Source organism: Eubalaena glacialis, chromosome 8 (genome assembly GCF_028564815.1).
Source record: "Eubalaena glacialis isolate mEubGla1 chromosome 8, mEubGla1.1.hap2.+ XY, whole genome shotgun sequence".
Classification (NCBI taxonomy): Eukaryota; Metazoa; Chordata; class Mammalia; order Artiodactyla; family Balaenidae; genus Eubalaena; species Eubalaena glacialis.
This window is the reverse complement of record NC_083723.1, coordinates 90782534-90805124: the sequence shown is the minus strand read 5'-3', so window position 1 is coordinate 90805124 and position 22591 is coordinate 90782534. Positions and strand designations below refer to the sequence as shown.

At 38.8% G+C, this 22591-nt stretch overlaps 1 protein-coding gene across 1 annotated transcript in view; it reads left to right on the top strand.

The window, feature by feature from the left end:
* DOCK4 (dedicator of cytokinesis 4) overlaps positions 1-22591 on the top strand; it is a 475175-nt gene that overhangs the window by 360773 nt on the left and 91811 nt on the right. Inside the window, exons 24-26 of the mRNA XM_061197939.1 lie at positions 7205-7332; positions 9989-10123; positions 21913-22011. Coding sequence (XP_061053922.1) covers positions 7205-7332; positions 9989-10123; positions 21913-22011 — 362 coding nt within the window. The remainder of the gene's footprint in view (positions 1-7204; positions 7333-9988; positions 10124-21912; positions 22012-22591) is intronic.

The window sequence follows — 22591 nt, the reverse complement described above, 5'->3', positions numbered from 1 at the left end:
ATACAGTCTGTGTGGCAACACTATCCACCTAGAGACCTCAGAGTCGTTCCTGAAGCCCTCTTCTCCCTTTGCCCTTCGTCTCCACCTACCACCGCCACTGCTCTTGGGCCTCCACAGCATCTCCCATGCCCAGCCATTTCTCCCCGCTCCAACTCCCACTTCTCCACGCAAACTGTCACCTGCTCTGACCTGCCTCAGTGGTTTCTATACTTTTTCCCCATATCTCCTTTCTCCTGTCCATCTGTGTAGCCAGAGTTCCCTTTCAGAAACTCATACCAGATGATCACCCCCACCCAGTTCCTTTGTTCACATCCCAGTTGTTTTATTCTGTTTTGAGGGCACACGCCAGGCCTTGTGATCTGGCCCGGCCCACCTGCCTGGTCCCATCTCCATATTTCTTCACTCTGCTTGGAACCCACCTTCTTCTCTTCCTTTCTGAACCTAGTTGACCCCCATGCACCCTTCAGGGCTCAGTTGAACTCTTCATTTCTCAAGAAATCTCCTATCTGCCTCACCCACCCCATTATTACTCTCATTCTTTGGCTTTTTACTTCTTGGATAACCTAACACATCTGTAATAACTAAAGAATTGGTGATTTAGTTGTTTAATGTCTGTCTCCTACCCTCATCCCAGAAGGAAAGCCTCAGAGAGCAGGGGCCATATTTATCTTGATGACAGTTCTATCTTAGCTTCCGTAACAGTGCCTGATATATAATAGTTGCTTGATAAACGTTTTGTGAATACTACGTACTGGGTCATGGCTAGGGATCAGGATGGAGCAGCGATAGCTATTGAATAAATGATGTGCATTAAAGAAGGAAAGTCTTATTACAAAAGCAACTTCGGAGCTAAGGTTGAGCATGAATATGACAACAGAACAGTGTTCAGTGCTGGAGTCCCAGACCAGGAGCAGAGCACAGTTGACAAAAGTAAAAAGTACACCTAAGGCCAGACCTCCTTGTGCTGGTAGCCCTGTGGCAGGCATTAAAAGAAATACGAGACTTCTAACCTCACTCCCAAAAGAAATCAAGAAATCACTAAGAGAAGACAGGCGAACACAGATAAAGGCACTTTCCCACTGATGGATACTTTGCATTCCTTAGGATTTTGCTTTAGGTGCGGGGTGTGGGAGGGGATTGAATCCAGTGGGTAAGAATCACACAGAGAGATCATCCTTAGCCCTGTAATTTGTTTTCCTCTGTGATCCTGACTTTGTCTGCATGGCATGTAGCCCCTAAGTCATCTGTGATCCTTTCCATTCTGAATGTTGTCTGTCCTCTAATGTCTGAAGGGCTTGTTTGCAGGTTTTGTTGCTATCTGTAACATTGGCAGTTCAATTCCTGGTGGCTTTGATCACAAAGACCTAACCCAGCTCTGATTTCAGCGTTTCCTATGCGGCTGGTGCTTCCCTGCAGCCAGCAGCTCTGCTACATGCAAAGCTGTGCCACAGCTTGACCTCTTGCCCACCTGGTTTACCATCTCCCCGTCCTGAGGCTGCCACAGAGCAGCTGCTTAGGTGTCCTTGCTGATGTCCAGCCCACACTGGGACAGTTTGTGGAGAGTGGCCAGCAACCCTGCATGCCACCACAGGACTCACAGACCTCACTCCTGTGGGGACCGATGACTACAGGGTTGTTGTCTAAAGCTTTGTTGATAGAGGAGGCAAAGATGATGACTTTTCTCGAAATTAACCGCAAGGAGGAAATTCATCAGCATTTTTTAGCTGCTTCTCCTCCTTCCTAGCCCCACACCCACTGGAAATTGCTATCAGGAGCTGGCTTTATCCACTCAAGTGTGTACAGGCAAAACAAAAAGTGAGACGCAATACAGTGAGCTTTATATGAGATACATAATATGAGTGTTTTGACCCTTTCAAGGATAGAACCTGTATAACGGATACTGTTGTTAAATGTTTAGGAAGTCAGTGTTTGTTCAACTATGGGTTTTCTTTTTTCTTTTTTTAATTAATTAATTAATTAATTTTGGAGGGGCTGCATTGGGTCTTCGTTGCTGCGCCCAGGCTTTCTCTAGTTGCAGCGAGCCGGGGCTACTCTTCAGTGTGGTGTGCTGGCTTCTCATTGTGGTGGCTTCTCTTGTTGCGGAGCACAGGCTCTAGGAACGCGAGCTCAGTAGTTGTGGCTCGCGGGGTCTAGAGCACAGGCTCAGTAGTTGTGGTGCACGGGCTTAGTTGCTCCGCGGCATGTGGGATCTTCCTGGACCAGGGCTCGAACCCGTGTCCCCTGCATTGGCAGGCAGATTCTCAACCACTGCTCCACCAGGGAAGCCCCTTCTTTTTCCTTTGAGCCTTCTTGACAAATCCAGGTATTTTCTTTTAAAGGTAAGAATTAGCATTTTAACCAGTCAGCTTGTTTGGCATTTACCCACCCATTCTATCCTGTGCATTGGCTGATATTGCCCTACTAATGGAGAAGCAGCAAATCTACACACCACACATGAATTATTTGTCTACCTTACTTACTTTTTTGGCAGTAGAGATTTTCTTAACAGTTGGCTGCAAATTGAATTTTTAGAAATCAAATCCCACTGGCTGCAAGAACATATCAGATAAGCTTTGTCTTCCTTTCTAATTAAACATCACTAGACAGTGACTCCTGTCATTTAAGCTTTCAGTTTCCTTTTCTTGGCTCTTTTTCTCAAGTAATTGATTTGTAAATAAGTATTTAAGTTCCCCGGTCACGCTTCCTGTTGAAAGGAAGCCTGCAATGAATTATTTTACAAGTTTGGGTTTTAATACTCCGCGTTCGTTTTCTTAAAGTGAAGTGTGCCTGTGCCTTTTGTGGTTTGTTTTGATGGTGAACCTAAGGCCAGACCTCCTTGTGTTGGTAGCCTGGTGGCAGGTGTTAAAAGAAATATGGGACTTCTAACCTCAATCCTAAAAGAAATAAAGAAGACAGTAAGAGAAGTCAGGCAAACGCTGATGAAGGCACTTTCCGAACCGTGAATACTTTGTTTGCATTTCTTATGATTTTCATTAAGATACAGGGTCATATACTTTTTCACCTATGGATATACCTTATTTTATTGGCTAGGAATCCAGTGCATTGTTAAACTGAGTAGGTGAAATTGGCTATCCTTGCCTTATTTTTGATCTTAAGGAGAAAGCATTCATTCTATTATTATGTTAGCTAATGGTAGGCATTTCATTAATGCCCTTTATCAATTTGAGAAAATTACCTTCTATTCTTATCTTCCTGACAGCTTTTATCATTAATGGATGCTGAATTTTGCACATTTTTCCTACATCTACTGCTAGTATGGTGAATTACATTGATTGATTGACTTTCAAATGTTAAATCAATTTGCATTCCCAGGATAAATCCTATTTAATCATTGTGTGTGTGTGTGTGTGTGTGTGTGAGTGTGTGTGTGATGTTAAAATTTTATAAGGATTTTTGCATCTATGTTGATGAGAAATGTCAAATCTGTAGTTTTGTCTTGTAATGTCTTTGGCTAATTTCGGCATAGATAGTGCTGGCCTCATAAAATGAGTTAGTTGTATTCCCTGTTTATTCTATTTTCTGGGAGGATTTGTGTAGACTTGATACGCTTTCTTCCAATAAGTGCTTCATAGAGTCCATAGAAGCCACCTGAGTCTAGAATTCTCCTTGCAGGCTCTTAACAGCAAGTTCAGTTTCTTTAATAGGTATAGAGTTATTTAGATTATCCACTTTGCCTTGAATGAGTGAAGTGGAATTATAACTTATGCAAACTCTTTATAAGACACATGGTTTTTTGTGAACCAAAATTAATCCATTTGAATTGTTGCACAGATGACATCTTTTAGAAAATCAAGCAGAGCAGGACAGGGGCTGGGGCATTTGTAAGTACACATCCCGTAAATAATATGCCCATTATGGGCCCCCGGTAGGCACTAATTTTGTGCTCATGACATCATGTTGAAAAATAAACCTTCAGGACAATAAGCGTATTCACTGTTACTTTTTCAAAAGATTGAAATATATACTGCATAAGTCAATTTTTAGATTACTATCGCCTTACTATTTCAAATACTAATGCCAAGTTAGAGATCGAGATAAGACTTCCATTTAAGGGAGGATTGACACATGTGTCCATTATTCGCAGTTTGACTCACTGAAACTTATTTGTAGCCCCCCGAATCAGTACTGTGGCACTTTTATGTTCATTCATGGGCACGCACAGAGTGGTGAGCACTTGAGTTCTGGGATGCGCACATTCCCAGCTGAGGTCGAGCAAGGCGATGCTCTGCTTCCATTTCCACTCACATGGGGATGTGCAGAGGGCAGAGGCAGCAGAGGGCAGGAAGCTCCAGCTCTGGGGCCAGTTTAATTCCCAACTCTTATCCCTGTTAGTGGGGCTCCCTCAGGCAGGTCACTTCACACTTCTGAAACTCGTTTTCTCTTTTGTAAAATAAAGAAAATAGAATCTACCTTGATGAGTTGATTTTAGAATTTCAGATTGTAATCTCTGTGAGGTATGCACAAGTACCTATATATTTCCCCTAGGAGAAATGATTCCCTTTTTGCCATTTCACTGTTCCCAGTGACTTTTTAGGAATGAACTACCATGCATAAGAGGAAATCAACTCTATTTATCTTTCTTCCCTGATGAAAGTATATGAATATGAGCTTTAGATGTTAAACAAACCTTGCTTTTAAGATAAACCTCATCTGGTCCTGAAGTAATACTTATTTTATATATTGCTGGCATTGATTTGCTAAACTTTTGAATTGTGGTTTTGTATCTATGGTTAGTAAAGGAATTTTTTAAAAATATGGAATCTCACAAGTTTAGGAGAGTGGGAGAGGAGATGACAACACATAAGAGATATCAACAGTTTTTACAAAGTCTGACAGCAGACAAGAGAAGGCTGAAACACAGACAGGTTTATGGAGTTGGGGCAGAGCCAAGAAACAAGCTAGTTTAGTACCACAGAATTGCAGAAAACTCAGGATGGTATCAGAAAGGATCAGGAATTGAAAATATGAGGTATCTCTGAAGATTAAGGGTGCTAGAAATTTTAAAAATCTTTAGAAGGAATATTTAGTATCCCACTCCACCCTACCTCAATACCTCCTCTATTTTAGCAAAAAATGGAAAGTTTACTCTCTAGAGTAAGTGAATGGAACATGCCTGGATTCAGAAGAATCAGACAATGCTAAATTTGGGGGGTGAGGCTCCCCACTGTAAACAGGGCCTCAGTAAGCAGATTAAACAGAGGGACCCCTACCAGCCACTTCCCCACCAGCCACTTACTGTCTTGATTCCACATTACCCAGGAAATGATGGGTTCATGCTCCCCAGAGAGGAGATTAGCAGATTTCTCTCTGGAGAAACTGACCAGCCCAAGAGCAGACATCTCAGATTCTGAAATTGGGGGTCCCCTGATGAAACATCTGCATGTCTCTCCTTCCTGTGGTGAAGCCTCATCAGTCCACAAGCTTACCTAGGCACACAGGTATTTTTTTTCCCAGTTAGCATTTCAGTACCTCGCTTGAAAAGATGAATAGACAATAAAAGATCACCAAATACTGGAGAAAAACCTCTAATGTGAAAGGCAGAGGCCAAAAGGAAGAAACAAACAAACAAAAAGAACTTGAAAGACAAAGATAATTAAGGGAGAAAAAAAATCAAAAAGTTGTCTCTGATTTCCCCAGAGAGAGAAGATAGTGTATCCATGAAACAAGAATGGGAGGCTCTAAAGAGATCATTCAGAGAAATAAAGACGAATGGCTGCATAATGAAAATGCAACACCTCTTGTTTGAAAATTATTAAGAATTTCATGATGGCTGCAGCAGAGTGTTACACCAAGTGTCGACTGAAAAACAAAAAACAAAAACAAAAACGCACAACCCCAGAGCTGTGAGTTAAGTTTTATCTGGGGCAAAATGAGGACCATAGCCCAGGAGACAGCCTCCCAGATAGCTCTGAGGAACTGCTCTGAAGGTAGCAGGGGAGGTCAGTATATATGTGATTTTGGCGGGTGAAGGGGGATATGTGTAGTCAAGCACACGTTTTGGCAGAAGGTGGCTGCTAGTCATGAGGAGCAGATGTCTCTGTGAATGATTTTAGTGCTTTTCTAGATACGAGAAGATGTCAGAAATTGGGCTCATAAAATCTTCTGAACAATAACTATCTGAAGGCCTGTTCTGCCAGTTTTTCCCAGACCACGGAATGCTTCATTCCTGATCTCCACCTTGAACTCCTTTCAGGGTGTGTTGAAGGTCTGTGACTGCAGTAGCTAGTGACTTCATCCTTGGAGAGGCAGATGGCGAGAAACAATTTTTCGTCCACACAAGCGTGGGGCCTTTGTGGGCACAGGGATCTGTGTGACTGCACAGGTTGTACGGCCACAACACTGGACTTGGAAATGAGAAGGACTCTTGGAGATTAAATATATGATAGTGTAAATAAGAAAATTGAATAGAAGGGTTGGAAGATAAAGTAAGGAAATTGCCCAGAATTTTAGACAAAAGATGAAAAAATATTCAAGAAAAGTAGAAGACAGCTGAAGAGATTCATGACGTGAATGTAGTCAGAGTTCCAGACAGAGGACAGAAGAAATAGTGGGAAAGAAATAATCCTAGAAATAATTCAAGGCAAGTTCCCAGCACTGAAGGACATGGGTTTATAGATTTAAAGAGTCAAGGCAAGTCATATAGTCATGAAATTTTGAATTACCAAGAATAATTTCCTGAAAGCTTTCAGAGAGAGAAAAACAAAAATACAACAACAAAAATCTGATCTTGGACAAAGGGTTGGAAATCAGGGTAACAGCAAACGCAAAGTGTTAATTTAGCCAGAAATTGTATACAACTCTTTTGAGAGGCTGGGGAGAAGAAAAGGGGGTGAAAAAACTAAATTCTCATCTACCATAGTAGGAAGTCAGTAGATGATCCATCTCGATGAAAAATCTGGAAATAGCAAGAGAAGCATGCCATTTAGGTATTGGGAAGTAAAAAAACAAAAAAAACAAAAAAAACACCTATTTCAATAAAAGAGTCAAAGGTCTCGCAAGTGCAGGAATCATGGGTTGGGGAAGAGACTACTGTTTTTCGATATCAACCTTGTAGCGCTAGTACCTTTCTAACTACATGTATTAATAATTTAGCAATTAAAATTAGATTAAAGAGTAGATAAGGATTTGCACGAGGTTTGCACGGGACTCTTCCATGCGAAACTAATGCTTCTTCTCCCTCCAGATTCCCGGTACATTCTCTTACCTGTCGTGTTACATCACCTCCACATGCACTTGCAAGAACAGAAGGACCTGATCATGTGCGCTCGGATCCTTAGCAACGTATTTTGTCTCATCAAGAAAAATAGCTCAGTAAGTAAATACAGGTTATAAGATGTAGTTCCCATCAAGTGGCTTCTGGAAATAAAATTTTAAAAGTCTTCAGATAAACCACACCAAAGAGTCATCCTTTGAGACTCTCACTTTTATTTCCAGCTGCGTTGGACTTTTTACTTTTCTTCTAAAGGAATTTTTTTTTAACCTTGTGGGATCGCTCTAACCCCAAATAACCTGGGTTTCCTAAACTTGTATTTCAAGAAAGAACTGAATACCCAATGAGAAAAATTAGAAATCTCAAAGCCTCCCACATGTGTCTTTAATCTTGATGAATGCTCTGTGGCGAGAATAAATTATTGCTTGCAAAGACAGCCTGTTTGGGCCCATTATGTGAAAGATTGCATGATGGTGGTCCAAGCTTGGCTGTGGGCCTTGGGCCCAGCCCCGTGGAGATAGAGAAAGCAAAGGAGAGCCTCAGGAGCCTGGGGGTATCTTGCACCACAACTGTTACTCACCCGACAGTAATCACTCAATTGTTATAACAGTAATCACTCAATTGTTATGGCTTTAGGAATTCCTGTCATGTTCCTGACTCTGGAGGCAATACAATTGCATTAGACAATGCAGTGTCAATAGAGAAAAACCACATGCTTGCTTATAAATGGGGACAACTTGGAGTATGCATGTTCATGGCTCAGGGGTCTGATGTGAAGTCAACATATGAAGTATGCCCTATTCAGTTCTGTCAATCTGCATCTGTTCACTAAGCAGCCTCATCTGTAACAACCTTTATTTACAAAGCAGGGTTTGGCAGTGAGTGCTAAGATTTGTTTCTCTGTCTCCGTTTTACTGCTATGCTACAGTTTCCCCATTTTTGTTCCTCTGACTTACGATCACCTTCTGAAGAGCTCAGCGGTCAGCTGGCATGGGCTTCCAGTGGAAGTGGTGGAGATAGGGCCCCAGTGCTGTGGGAACAGAGTTCGCCCTTGAGAGAAAAAGGCCAGAAGCTCTGTGTCTGAAAGTGTAGTACGATAGCACAGGGAACTCTACTTAATACGCTGTGGTGAACTAAATGGGAAGGAAATCTAAAAAAGAGGGGATATATGTATATGTATAACTGATTCATTTTGCTGTACAGTAGAAACTAACACAACATTGTAAAGCAACTATACTCCAATAAAAATTAATTGAAAAAAATAAATAAAAGTATGGTATGAGACACCTGCATGGGAAGGACCATTGCTTTTTTTTTTTTTTTTTTTTTTTTTTTTTTTTAATTATTTATTTATTTATTTATTTTATTTATGGCTGTGTTAGGTCTTCGTTTCTGTGCGAGGGCTTTCTCTAGTTACGGCAAGTGGGGACCACTCTTCATCGCGGTGCGCGGGCCTTTCACTGTCGCGGCCTCTCTTGTTGGGGAGCACAGGCTCCAGACGCGCAGGCTCAGTAATTGTGGCTCACGGGCCTAGTTGCTCCGCGGCATGTGGGATCTTCCCAGACCAGGGCTCGAACCCATGTCCCCTGCATTGGCAGGCAGACTCTCAACCACTGCGCCACCAGGGAAGCCCAGGACCATTGCTTTTTATACACCCAATTGAATAAAGCATAGCTACGCTGGGCCTAGGTAGAATGCTTTTGCTAACTCTAATTGCTGAGAGTTAAAAGAAGTTCAGAAGTTCACTGGGGAAAACTGAAAACATCAGGTGATAGTAGAGGTGATTTTTTTTTTTTCTCCCATTTCAGTGTTAAAGTTGCAGTCAATTTTTGTACTTATCTGATAAGGAATTCAGAGCAGAAACTCTGCTCTGGGGGAAAATCCTTAGTAGTTTTCTTACAAGTGTAAGAAAGTTTATCATAAAATCCTAGCCAGAAAGCTCTTTTAAACTCATACTTTCTAAAAGTTTTCTGTGCAAAGGCAATCTCCTTGGTACACAAAGTATTTGTAATCATAGTGCTTCGTCTGGTGCAGGTATAATAACTCAAATCCGCTACATACTGTCAGTGCAGAGCAATTTGCGTTTCTCTCTCAAGTCCTGGGGGCTTAGATAGTACTAATTTTGCTTTGGGGAAGCAGTCCCACCATGACCAATGACATTAAGTCCAGTCTGTAACTAACAGTATTCACCCAGACTGAATGCTGTTTGCTAACCTTTACATGTAGGGATTTTAAAAAATCATTTTTATAGAAATAGTCATTTGCACTTAAAATAGAGTTTTGGAAAATGACTGTGCAATTCCAGTGATGAGAAGAGTAAATGTAAGCACAAACTGAAATCAAAAAATTATAGACTCTTAAAACCAAGAGGGACGTTTAGTGAAGAATCAGGCCCAGAAAGGCAAACTGACTTGCACAGGGACACACACCATGTTAGTGACATAGCTGGTGTTCTGAATTAGTCTGGGGTGCTTTCCAGAACATCGCCCCATCATTTTACTTGTATCTCAGGTACCCACTACACAGTGGAGTTGCATGCTCTTGGATAAGCTGTTAACATCTCCATGCCCTTTGTTTTCTATAAACGAAGGTCATTCACTTAGGTGAGTTAGGGGAGGTCCAGGTCTGTCAAGCTCTCGAGTTCCCTGACTTTTTGATTCTATATTTGGAAATGTGCTTTTTCCCCTTTTCCAGTAAAGAGAGATTAATATATACCTTAAGCCACCATTTCCTGAACACATTATTTTTTTTCTTAAGGAAAAGTCTGTGCTGGAGGAAATAGACGTGATAGTGGCCAGCCTGCTGGACATCCTGCTGAGGACCATATTGGAGATCACCAGTCGACCGCAGCCGTCCGGCTCCACCATGCGTCTCCAGTTCCAGGATGTCACGGTAAGGCCATGAAGCAAATGGCACACCAAACAGCATAGTTGTGCTTGTCAAAGCCTCAGTTGCTTTGAGGGTGGGTTGCTGTAAGAATCTAGGGAATCTGGCCTTGGGAGGTTGATCTATGTTCATTTCAAATGTATATGAGTTTACCTTGATTTTACCAGGGGATGAGAGTAAGATGCATGTTTGTTAAAAGATCTTGGATTAAGATATTTTTAATTACAGAAAGGCCAAATTGGCCCAGTTTATTTTCACTTTGCCCAATTTAAGTTAACCTGGTTCTAAATCCCCAGTCTTCTTGATAACTTTTCATTCTCTTTTTTCACTCATCGAATTGCTTGGGGAAGTGAGAATAATGAAATAGAGCAATGGCAGCTGGGGGTCCTGAGTTCTGATTCTGATTTTCTCACTATGACTAGTAAGAATCTTAATTTGGGGTGGGGTGAGGGGGGCTCAGTTTCCTCAGCTATGAATTGAGAAAGTTTGACTTGGTAACCTCTAAGATGTCTTCAAGCTCCACTATTATGAATCTAATATAACATGATTTATAAGAAACATTAAGACATAATTTATGTGATAGTTTATTTGTGTATATATTTATACGTGTGTGTGGAGAGCAAGAGAGAGAGATACGTAGATGGATGGATTGGTACATAAATTGATTTCTATTTAAAACTCACGTTCAATTGACCAAACTTTTTTTTTTTTTAGGTCTGATTAAGAACATTCTTCCAAATACCATTTGCAAAAATGGCAGTAGATGCTATAGTTTTCACACATAGATTATTTACAAAAACGTCAGCCTTTTAGCATTATTTTTACAAATTGTGCATTATAGAACCCCTGTCTTAAGAATGTTTGCCTAGCCCCTGATGAAAATAATTTTTGTTTTTACTTAAAAAAATAAAAAGTCCACCCTGGCTCTTCTGCCAAAGTTGAATGTTTAAGGATGGCCATCTTGCATTGGATTTTATTATCTCTGCTTTCAGAGCTAAGATTTACCTGATTCCTCCTGCCAAGCCCTGGGTTTGGGAAGTAAAATTAAACTCTTTCTTTTAACAAACTAAGGTTAAAGAGAGTATGAAAAAACTTCCTAATATGTGTAATAGCTGTACTGCCTCATTGAAAGAAAAGAAGAGCAAGCAGTTAATTTCTCATGGTCTGATGGAATTTCATGTGTAAAATGCTACCTACCTCATAGTGTTGGCTTTGTGTATTTAGCAATTATTTGGTTCATAGTAAATGCTCAAAACGTCGTTTTTTTCCTGAAAACCACTGGAGTTCATTATGGGTTTGAAAGTTTGGGGGGTTTTGTTTTGAATTTTTTTGTTCTGTCTTTTCATGTTTTTCTGAACTTTTTATTTTGCAATAATTGTAGAGTCACATGCAGTTGCGAAAAATAACATACATATTCCATGTGCCTTTTCTCCAGTCTCCCCAGTGGTAACCTCTTATCGAACTATAGAACAGTATCACAACTAGGCTATTGACATTAATGCAATCAAGATGCAGAATATTTCCATCACCCCAAGAATCCCCCATCTTGCCCTTTTACAGCCAAACTCACTTCCCTCCCATCTTCACCTCCTTCTTAAGCCTGGCAACCACAAAATCTATTCTCCATTTCTATAATTTTGTCATTTTAAGAATGTTGTATTTGAGTCACTTCACTGTACAGCAGAGATTGGCACAACAATGTAAATCAACTCTGCTTCAATTTAAAAAATTAATTTAAAAAAATGTTGTATAAATAGAATCATACAGTATATAACCTTTTGTGATTGGCTTTTTTTTTTTTTTTTTTTTTAACTCAGCATAATCCTCTAGAGATTCATCCAGGTCATTGTGTGTGTGTATATATATATAATTTGTTCCTTTTTCTTAGCCAGTAGTTTTCATGGTATGGATGTACCACAGTGTGTTTAACTATCCCCATTGAAGGCCATCTTGGTTGTTTCCAGAATTTGGCTGTTACTAACAAAGCTACTATAAACATTTGTGTGCAAGTTTTTATCTAAGCATAAATCTTCATTTCTCCAGGATAAATACTCCCAAGAGTATGACTGCTGAATTGTATGGTTGTTGCATATTTAGTTTTGTAATAAATGGCCTAACTGTTTTCCCTAGTGGCTGTATCACTTTACATTCTCATATATACAGTATATGATGAATGATCCAATTTCTCAACACCATAGTCAGCATTTGGTGTTTTCACTTTGAAGAGTGGAGAGGGGATGGGGGCGTTCTGATAGGTAGGTAGTGATATCTTATCATGGTTTTGATTTGCATTTCCCTAATGGCTGATGATGCTGAACATCTTTCACATACTTTTTTGCCATCTATATATCCCCTTCAGTGGGATGTCTTTTTATGTCATTTTCCCATTTTCTAATTGGATTGCTTTTTCCTCTTGAGTTTTGAGAGTTCTGTGTATATTCTAGATACTTGTCCTTCATTGAATATGTGGTTTACAAATATATTCTCCCACTCTGTAGCTTGTTTTTTTCATCCTTTTAACAGGGTCTTTTGTAGAGCAAAAGTTTTTCATTTCAATGAAGCCCAATTTATCAAATTTTTCCTTTTACAGATCATGCTTTTGATGTCAAGTTGAAGAACTCTTTTTGTCTAGCCCTGTATCGTGAAGGCTCTCTCCTAGTTCTTTTTTCCTAAAAAGTGTTATAGTTTTCTATATTACATTTAAGTCCATGAACCATTTTGAGTTGATTTTTGTATTAGTTATATCAGATAATTTTAACATCTCTATCATCTCAGTGTTGACATCTCGTGTCTTTTTTCATTCAATTTTATATCTTGGTTTTGGGTATGATGAGTGATTTTCAATTGAAATCTGGACATTTTTGTATTACAAGACTCTGGATCTTATTTAAACCTGTTTCAGGTGGCTTTATGTCACGCGACTTGGCAGGGTAAGGGGTTGGGTGCCAATTCATTATGGCCAGATGGAGGTAGAAGTCCAGGTTCCTCACATTGTCTTCACTGACACAGACCAGTTGTCATGAAAGTACCTGCTCCCTATCTTGCTCTCCACTCTGGAGAGAGATGTTGGGTGCCTCATCCCAGCCTTGTAAGGTTGGAAGTCTTGGCTCCCCATTTGGCTTTTGCAGGTGTGAGAAAGGCCAAAGTGTTTTGCGGAATTCAGCTGCAGTAGAGCAATGACTGCTAAAAGTTTTTTCTTCTTAAACTGCCCATTTCCTGATCCTTTGGCCCAAGAGAATAGGCTTTTGGGGGGGGGGGGATTTTCGTTGCAGTAGTTGGTGTTTCAAGACGGCCAGCTTCTTCGGCTCCAGGGGTGGGATATATGAGGCAAAAAGAAAACCCAGAGAACTCAGCACTATGTCCTTCCTTGGGTCCAGGGTCTCTAGCCAGTCTTTTCTTTCCACCTTCCAGAGTCATCTTCTGTTTGTTTTATATATAATGGAGGGGTTATAGTTGTACTTGGCAGGAGGAATTGGGAAAAACATATATACTCCGTCTTCCCAAAAGCAGAAGAAAGGCTCCTTCATTTTGGTTTTGATGGTAACATTTCAACTGCTTCCTGGCAATACAGCTCGAACACAATTCTAAAATTATAATGGCAGAGCAAACAAAATCATAGGAAATGCCCCATGTGGTCAAAGACTGCCCGAGGTCAAAAGCTAGAACACTTTTTCAGACTGCTTTGTATCCATAGGCAGGGTTGAAACTGCCAAATTTCTCTGGGACATGCATGGCCTGTAGGGCTTCACAGTGTAATAATCAGTGCAAATTAAGAGACTTGAGAAGGCAATGCGTGAAGCTCGTGGATGGATTTGATCATCCGGTGTGCTACAATTTTAGGAAAATCACATAAAGTGAAACCTTCCCCCACGTAGCTATGTTGTGCCCCTTGCCGTGTGAAAAACCAAGCTCTCTCTAGGTATGTGGGATGAAGTTTGCGAGAAAACACGCACTTAAATTGTTTGGCACCTTAGATTTTATGCTTTAAGGCTCTTTTTTTTTTTTTTTTTTTTGAGTCCTCAGGCAGACCTGCTTTGAATCCTACTCTTCCCTTTGATTAACTACGCATGTTCTTGGGCAAGTTACCTAGTATCTTTAGCTTCTGTTTCTTTGCCTTTAAAATAGAGAAAATAATTGTACTTATCTCAAAGTTAGTGTGAGGGTTTCATCAAATCTGTAAAAGTGTTTAAACAATATCAGTACATTTTAGCCATTAGTAATTGTGGTAGCAACAGTGGTCCGTAATATTATTATTATTATTGCAGAAGTAATACCTGTGTTGTTGTTGTTATTGTTAACGAATTAACCAAAATCAATTACATACTCACAAGCATAGAAAAGAAAGGGGGCTTTAATCAGAATGCCGGCAATCTGGGGAGATGGTGGACTCAGCATCCCTCAAAAACCACCTCCGAAGATTCTGCTCAGCCATGAAAGGTTTTAAAGGGAAACAGGGTAGTAATCTCAGTTCATCATTGAGATGGGGGTCAGAGTCATTGCCGTCCCCAATGTGTGCAGGCTTGTCAACTCCCTTGTGATCTTCCTCTAGATGTTATCTTGTTCATACAGTTTGGTCACACATTCTGTTTGGGAGATTACTGAAGGGAAAGCTAGGGAAGAGATCTGGTCATCTGTTAATTACTTATTCTTCATTTCTACTTCTTTGATGTACGGAAAGAACGGACAAGCTAGGCAAGGTATTGTGTGATTAAAAGATTTGAAATGTGTGCTTGGGCTGGAGATGAGTAGAGCATGGAGGTCCCTGGTTTAAAAGTTAGTTACAATATAGCTTTGCTAAAGTGACAAGAAAAGAGGCTTCCTGCTTTTGTAGCAAACAGGGCAGTTTCCTGTAAAGAGCGCTTACATTATAACGAATTCTATGGTGAGAAATATGTTCTGGTCATTGACAAGGTCATTTCTCTGGGCACTGAAGACCTGTCTAATTTCTTCATCATTTTCTCTTATTTAGAGAGCAGGCTTTCTGAATAGGGAGTCTTTCCATGGCAGTCCTACACTGAGCACCCTTCAGTCTTTACAGGAAAAGTGCCCACAATAAGCAGACATAATGTAGGTAAAAGTCGGTCCCACAGTGTGTCGTGGTGAAGTGTCTCAGCTCTCTGTGAGTACCACGGCTGTCACCCTGCCTCCCAGTAACACCAACAGGACGACCGGCTTCCGCTATTGTCATAATTCCAGATAATAGTAGCCTTATTTTTACTATCTAAAAGGATTGTACTTTTTGTTCTTCTACCAACTGTTCTTTTAGCTTTAAAATACTCTCTCTAGCTGGAAAAAAAAAAAGCAGCACCATTGAATCGGTTCCTTTCAAACATCTAATTGTATGTGGAAGCAGATTTTATAAAGAGGCGTATATGGCTGTTTGTTCACACCCTCAAACTAATTGGACTCCAGAGTTCCTTACAAGTGATAAATGCTTCTTTTCTTTGCGCATAATTCTGTTCAGCACCATTTATAGTGCAGGTGAGTCAGTTCAGCAGGAGCCACCTCTAAGACATACTCTGCATTTGTTGAAAGTTTTTGTGCACCATGGGCTGTGGTTGGGGGAAGGAGAAGAAGGCAGGAGAATTCTATGAGATGTTTCTGGCGAAAATTGTGGGTATGTATAATAGAAGGTTTCTGGAAGACTGTTGTAGCCGTCTAATCATCTTATTCACAGTTATTGTTGGAAATGCCCAGTATGCTTAATCTAGTTGTGAAATGGATGCAAGCCACTATAGCATAGAGTTCTTTCTGACGGTGATTTGTACATAAAAAAGTTCCAACACTAAAATGAAGTGAATCTTGGCCAACAGTGGTTTTTTATTTATTCTTTTTAACAAATTGTGAGTCTAGGGTTTTCATGTAGACACTTAAAAATCTCTTTAAAACAAAGTTACATTACGGGTAAAAAATATGTCATTAAAATATTGGACGTCTAGGCCTCTTAACAGGGTTAAATGTTCTTGGAGTTCCTAAATTGATGAAGTGAATAAATAAAATGACATTGTACAGTAAATATTGGGATTGACGACATGTCTTAAATATGCCAAGATTAGATATCAGGATGACAAGTTGTTTGCATTGGGCCTAAACCAGATGTGACAGATATAAATAGGTAATAATATGGATTCAAAGAGGTATTCTCCTAGGTATGGTGACTGTAAAGATTTAATGAAAGTCTATTCACTTTTGAATAATTTTTATTATTACTAAAATTATTAAAAATAATGTCATTTAAGATATTTCACTATTCACAGAATGTATGTTGAAATAAATATTCTGAGAATATTGATCTAGTAGCTGCATTGGAGACAGTGTAGATAGGATGTAGAAAAACTAAGAGATGAAACATTGAATGCATTTCTACCAACTAGATTTACATTTTCATGTCAAGACATAAGAGAGGCTAAAAGGTACAGACATTGGTTATCAACAGACAGATTCTTATATACCTATTTGTATTTGACATATAACCCCCAAGCTCAGTTATATTTCCTCAATAAAATAAATCAGTCTGAGCAGCAGGAAGAAGAGCCAGAGATACCTGGGTTAACACCCCAGCTTCACCATTTTCTGACTGTGGAACATGGGATAAATATGTTGTTAACTTTAACAGATCTCACTGTAATGTTAAGTTAATAGTGTCCACCCAACAAGGCTCTAGTGAGGGATAAACTTGATAATATAATCAAAATACAGCAACTTACACATAGTGCCATTCCATAAATGATAATGTTGTCATAATATCTTATTTTTTAAAGTTTAGAGATATAATTGACATGCAAAAAATTGCATGTGTTTAAAGTCTACAGTTTGATAAAATTTTGACATAATGTATATACCTGTGAACCTTCATCACCATCCAGATAATGAACATGTCTATTACTCTCACAAGTTTCTTTGTGCTTGTTTGTATTCCCTCCTTCTTGCCCCTCTTCATTAACTCATCCCCAGGCAACCACTGACCTACTTTCTGTTACCATAAATAAGTTTGCATTTTCTAGATTTTTATATGAATGGAATCATACAGTATGTGGTTATTGTTTTTGGTTTTTTGGAGGAATGGGGGAGGAGGAGGGCATTTTGACTTCTTCAATATAATTATTTGAGTTTCATCAATGTTACTCTGTTTATCAGTAGTTCATTTCTTTTTAACGCTGAATAGTATTTTATTATATGGATATGCTATAATTTGTTTATTCATTCACCTGTTCGTGGATGTTTGGATTGTTTCTGGTTTGGGCTTTCTGTTCTATTTATCTATTTATCTATTTTTCTGTTTTGACATCAGTAATACAGTATCCTGATTACCATAGTGTTATAGTTTAGTCTCGAAGTCAGGTAGTCTAAGACCTTTAACTTTGTTCTTTTTCAAAGTTGTTTTCACTATTCCAGGTCCTTTGCACTTCCATATGAATTTTAAAATCAGCTTGTCACTTTCTGCCCCCCAAAATACCTGCTGTGATATGGAGTGGGATTGCATTGAATTTATATATCAATTTGGAGTGAGTTAACATCTTAACAATATTGAATCGCCCAGTCTATGAACATAGTATATCTCTCTATTTATTTAGGTCATCTTTAATTGCTCTCGTCAAGGTTTTGTAGCTTTCAGCAGATCTTACATATATTCTGTCATATATATCACTAAGTAGTTCATATTTTAATGGTATTATAAATTATATTATTTTAAATTTCAATTTCTAATTGTTCATTTTCATTATGCAGAAAATTGATTTTTGTACACTGAACTTACTATATTCTTAAACATTGATTAACTCACTTAAGTAGTTCTAGTAGCTCATTGTAGATTCTGTAGCATTTTCTTTGTACACAAATATGTTGTCTGTGAATAAAGACAGCTTTTTAAAAATTCCTTTCCAATCTGCATTTCTTTATTTCTTGTTCTTGCTTTATTGCACTTACTAGAACCTTCACTATAATGTTGAGTAGAAGTGGTGAACTGTTTAAGTTTTGGGATGTCTGAAAAGTCTTCATTTTCTCTATGTTTTTGAAAGAATTTTACTGGGTAACAAATTCTTGGTAGATAGTTGTTTTCTTTCAGTACTCTAAAGATGTTGCTCCACTATTTTCTAGCTTGTATTGTTTCCAGTGAGAAATCTCTCATCTTTATCTTTAGTTTGTATTGTTTCCAGTGAGAAATCTCTCATCCTTATCTTTCTTCCTCTGGATATAATGTGTCTTTTCTGTCCTCTGACTGGTGTTAAGATTTTCTCTTTATCACTGGCTATCAGCAATTTTACTGTGTTGTGCTTTGGTGTAATTTTTTTCATGCTTCGTATGCTTAGGGTTTGTTGAAATTCTTTGATACATAGGTTTATGCTTTTCAAAGAATCTGAAATTTTTTCCCCTTATTTCTTCAACTACTTTTTCTGACCCCTTCTCTTTGAGGTCTGCAATTACGTATATATTTTGCTACTTGAAGTTGTCCTAGAGTTCACTGTGCTTTTTTCTTCTCTTTTAGTTTTTTTTTTTTCTCTGTTTCATTTTGGAGGATATCTGTTACTCTGTCTTCTTCTGTATTGTCTGTTGACTGAAAAAAAATACGCAACCTAAAAGTTGAGAATTATGTTTTATTCAGCAGACTTACTGAGGAGTATAGCCCCAGATGGCAGCCTCTCAGATAGTTCTGAGGGACTGTCCCAAAGAGGTAAGGGAGGAACCAGGATGTATAGGAGTTTTTACTGAAAAAAAAAAAAAATGTAGTCGAACATCAAAAGATTATTGCTAATCACAAAAAACAGACATCTCAAGTAAATGATTTTAGTGCTTTTCTATGTATGAGAAGATTCAAGAGTCTGGGCTTATTGAAATTATTCCTTTGATGTGCATCTTCACTATCTAGGACCAGTATCCTGTTTTCTCCATCCTGAATTCCCCTCAGGGTGCACCATCAGGGGTGGCTGTAGTAGATGATGACTCAACAGCCTTTGTAGACTGAAACGGCAGGTGACATTCTTTGTCCACAGTCTAATCTGCCATTAGTCCCATTCAGTGAATTTTCATCTCATACATGACAGTCTTCATCTCTAGAAGTTTAATTTGGTTCCTTTTGAAATCTTACATGCCTCTAATTAACATGTTCAGTCTTTCCTCAAGCTTCCTGAATATATAGAATACAGCAATAATAACTATTTTAATGTCCTTGACTGCTAATTCTATTATCTGTGTCATTTCTGGTCTGTTTCTATTGATTGATTATTTTCTCTTCTCATTTGTTTCATCATTTTTTCCTATTTCTGTGTAAGCCTAGTAATTTTTTATTGAACGCCAGACATTGTAAATTTTACCTTGTTGGGAGGTGGATTTTTTTTTAATTCCAAAAAATATCTTTGACCTTTGCTGTGGAATGAGGTTGGCAGTTTCTTGGGGACTGTTAGATTGTTTCAGGCCTTGCTTTTGAACTTTTTTAGGTAGGATCAGAGCAGCATTTATTCTAGGAGTAATTTTTCCCCTCTACTGAGGAAAAGAGTACTTTTAGTACTCTAACTGATGCCCTGATGCCCTATTAATAGTGAGGATTTTTCAGTCTGGCTGGTGAGAATAAACACTATTCTCAGTCATATATGAGCACCAGTCATGTATGAGCTCCCAGTCCTTTCAGGTAGTTTCTTCCTAGCCTTGGGTTGTTTCTTCATACACATACACTAAAATATTCATGATTGTTCCCTTAAATTTTCTATTTCTTGTGTTAAGTATCAAGGGTTCCTTTGTGCATTAACAAAGTAATATGTTGAGCTTAGAGGGTATTTCTGCTAGCCCATACTGGTTAGTTCTTAAATATTTGCCCTAAAAAGTATGTAGGGATAATTACTTGTCATATCTGTGTGTGGCAGATGATTATGCACATGCAAGGAGCCAGCTTGCATCTCTGGTTACCATGCAATGGCCATTAAGTAGCATCCTCAGGCCTCCCATGGCCTTGGTGGGGATACGTTTGACTGTCCTGACTTAGCTGCCTCTCTTGGTAAATCCGATTACTCAGGGCTTTTAGTCTCAGATTTTACATGTGAGCCTATAATCTTTTTCTGTGTAAACTCAAAGAAACCAATTCCCAATTAAACTGAATTTCTCTAAATCCACAGTCAGTTACCACTGATTACTTCTCCTGTTGTGCTTGTATTGTTTTAAATGTAACTAAAAGTAGATAAATTCTTTGCTGAGCAAAAAAGTTTGCATTGAAAACATATATTTTAAGTTAGAAATGCATCAGGAAATGCAAGTGATAACAATTTTATAAGTCTTCAAATCTATGGATGCTATATATATATTTTCTTTTTCATTATTAATTTTTAATATTTGGACTTTGTAGGAGTCAATCACATAGCACCCAAGCACAAAAGGATCACAGTTAACTTAAACTGTTCTTAGACTTGTGATTGCCAAGGGGGAGGGGAGATGGGGGAGGGGTGGGTTGGGAGTTTGGGGTTAGCAGATGCAAACTAGTATATACAGGATGGATAAACAAGGTACTACCGTATAGCACAGGGAACTATATTCAATATCCTATGATAAACCATAATGGAAAAGAATATGAAAAAGTGTGTATATATATGTTCTGTATTACAGAATCATTTTACTGTACAGCAGAAATTAACACAACATTGTAAATCAACTAGACTTTAATAAAATAAATTTTAAAAAAATAAATAAACTGTTCTTAAAAGGAGATTGAAACCAACATTATGCAATGTATGGCTTTTTCGACACCCAACAAGTCAGCAGATGAGCACTCTGATGAGCTGGAGAAGGTCATGTGAATTATAAATGGAGCATGAAGGTACAGGAAGAGCTTTGGAGTAGAAAACCCCAGGAATAACTACAGCTCTGCCAGTTTCTAGCTGTGTGACTTTGGGCAAGTCTTTTAGCCCACCAAACCTATATTTTACTTTCTTTAAATTAGCATTCCCTGTGCTGTACAACAGAAATTAACACAATGTTGTAAATCAACTATACTTCAATAAAAAAAAAAGAAAAAAATTAGTATTATACCCCCTACCTTATACCACTGATATGAGGCTCAAACAGTATAATGAACGAAGACATAGTAAATGCTTAATAAATGGTCAGGAGCCTCAGTACCTTATCTTCTTTAAGTGTGTGGAGTTACTTCCCTACTGAAAAGCTTCCACCCAAGTTAAAAAAAAAAAATCCACTCTAAATTTTATTTTATTTTTTCATTATTTATTTATTTATTTATTTTTGGCTGCGTTGGGTCTTCGTTGCTGCGTGCGGGCTTTCTCTAGTTGTGGTGAGCGGGGGCTATTCTTCGTTGTGGTGCGCAGGCTTCTCATTGCGGTGGCTTCTCTTGTTGCAGAGCATGGGCTCTAGGCGCGCAGGCTCAGTAGTTGTGGCACGCAGGCTTCAGTAGTTGTGGCACGCGGGCTCAGTAGTTGTGGCTTGCAGGCTCTAGAGTGCAGGCTCAGTAGTTGTAGCACACAGGCTTAGTTGCTCCACGGCATGTGGGCTCTTCCTGGACCAGGGATTGAACCCGTGTCCCCTGCATTGGCAGGCGGATTCTTAACCACTGTGCCACCAGGGAAGTCCCCACTCTAAATTTTAAAATGCGTGCGTACCAAGTAAACGGTAATCATTACAGGGAGAAATTTGACTGTAATACTATGGTTAATTTAGATTAAGACAACATCATAGGGTAAATTTGGATCATAGTGGGTTTTCTTTTCAAGTGTTCTATTTGAGATCAGTTGAAGATAAGTTACTGATGTTCTTTTATGTACTTACTAAAAAACATGCTTCCTTTTTTTTTCAATTAGGGGGAGTTTGTTGCTTGTCTCCTGTCCCTGTTACGGCAAATGACAGATAGACATTATCAACAGCTTCTTGATAGTTTCAATACGAAAGAAGAACTAAGGGTAAGTGACATTTTTTAAAGTGTCTAATATATCTTTTTAGTTTCTCTTGTTCTCATTCATCATCGTTCAGATGGGTTTTTGACAATTGCTTTACCTGATTCCATTAAATTCTGTCTTTTATCAGATTTATCCACAGATTTGCTCTTCTGTCTTGATTCTTTAAAATTTCTGTACTCAAGCCAAGCAATTAATTCTTATTTTGGACAGGCATATAGGATTTGAAATGCCTGCCATCAAAGTCCAGTAACCTAGAAACAGAATAACAGAACTAATGAGACAAAAGCAAATAGACTGAGTCTAGTTAAGTGGACTTAGAAATATTGCCTTAATAGCAGATAAGGGAGTATGTATTACTATATTAGCTGATTTCATCCCTCTAAAAACACAGTGAGAAGTTCTGGCTACAACATTCTGACTAGGGAGGCAGAGCTGTATTCGACATTCTCTGTGGCCTTTGGTCTAATCAATATGCTGTGCTACTCTGACAGTGACATTAAATGGAAAATATTGATGCTGGGTTTGTAAAAATCCAATCTTTGCTAAGATTTAGGTGACTTTAACGCTTCCTTCATGGTGTTCA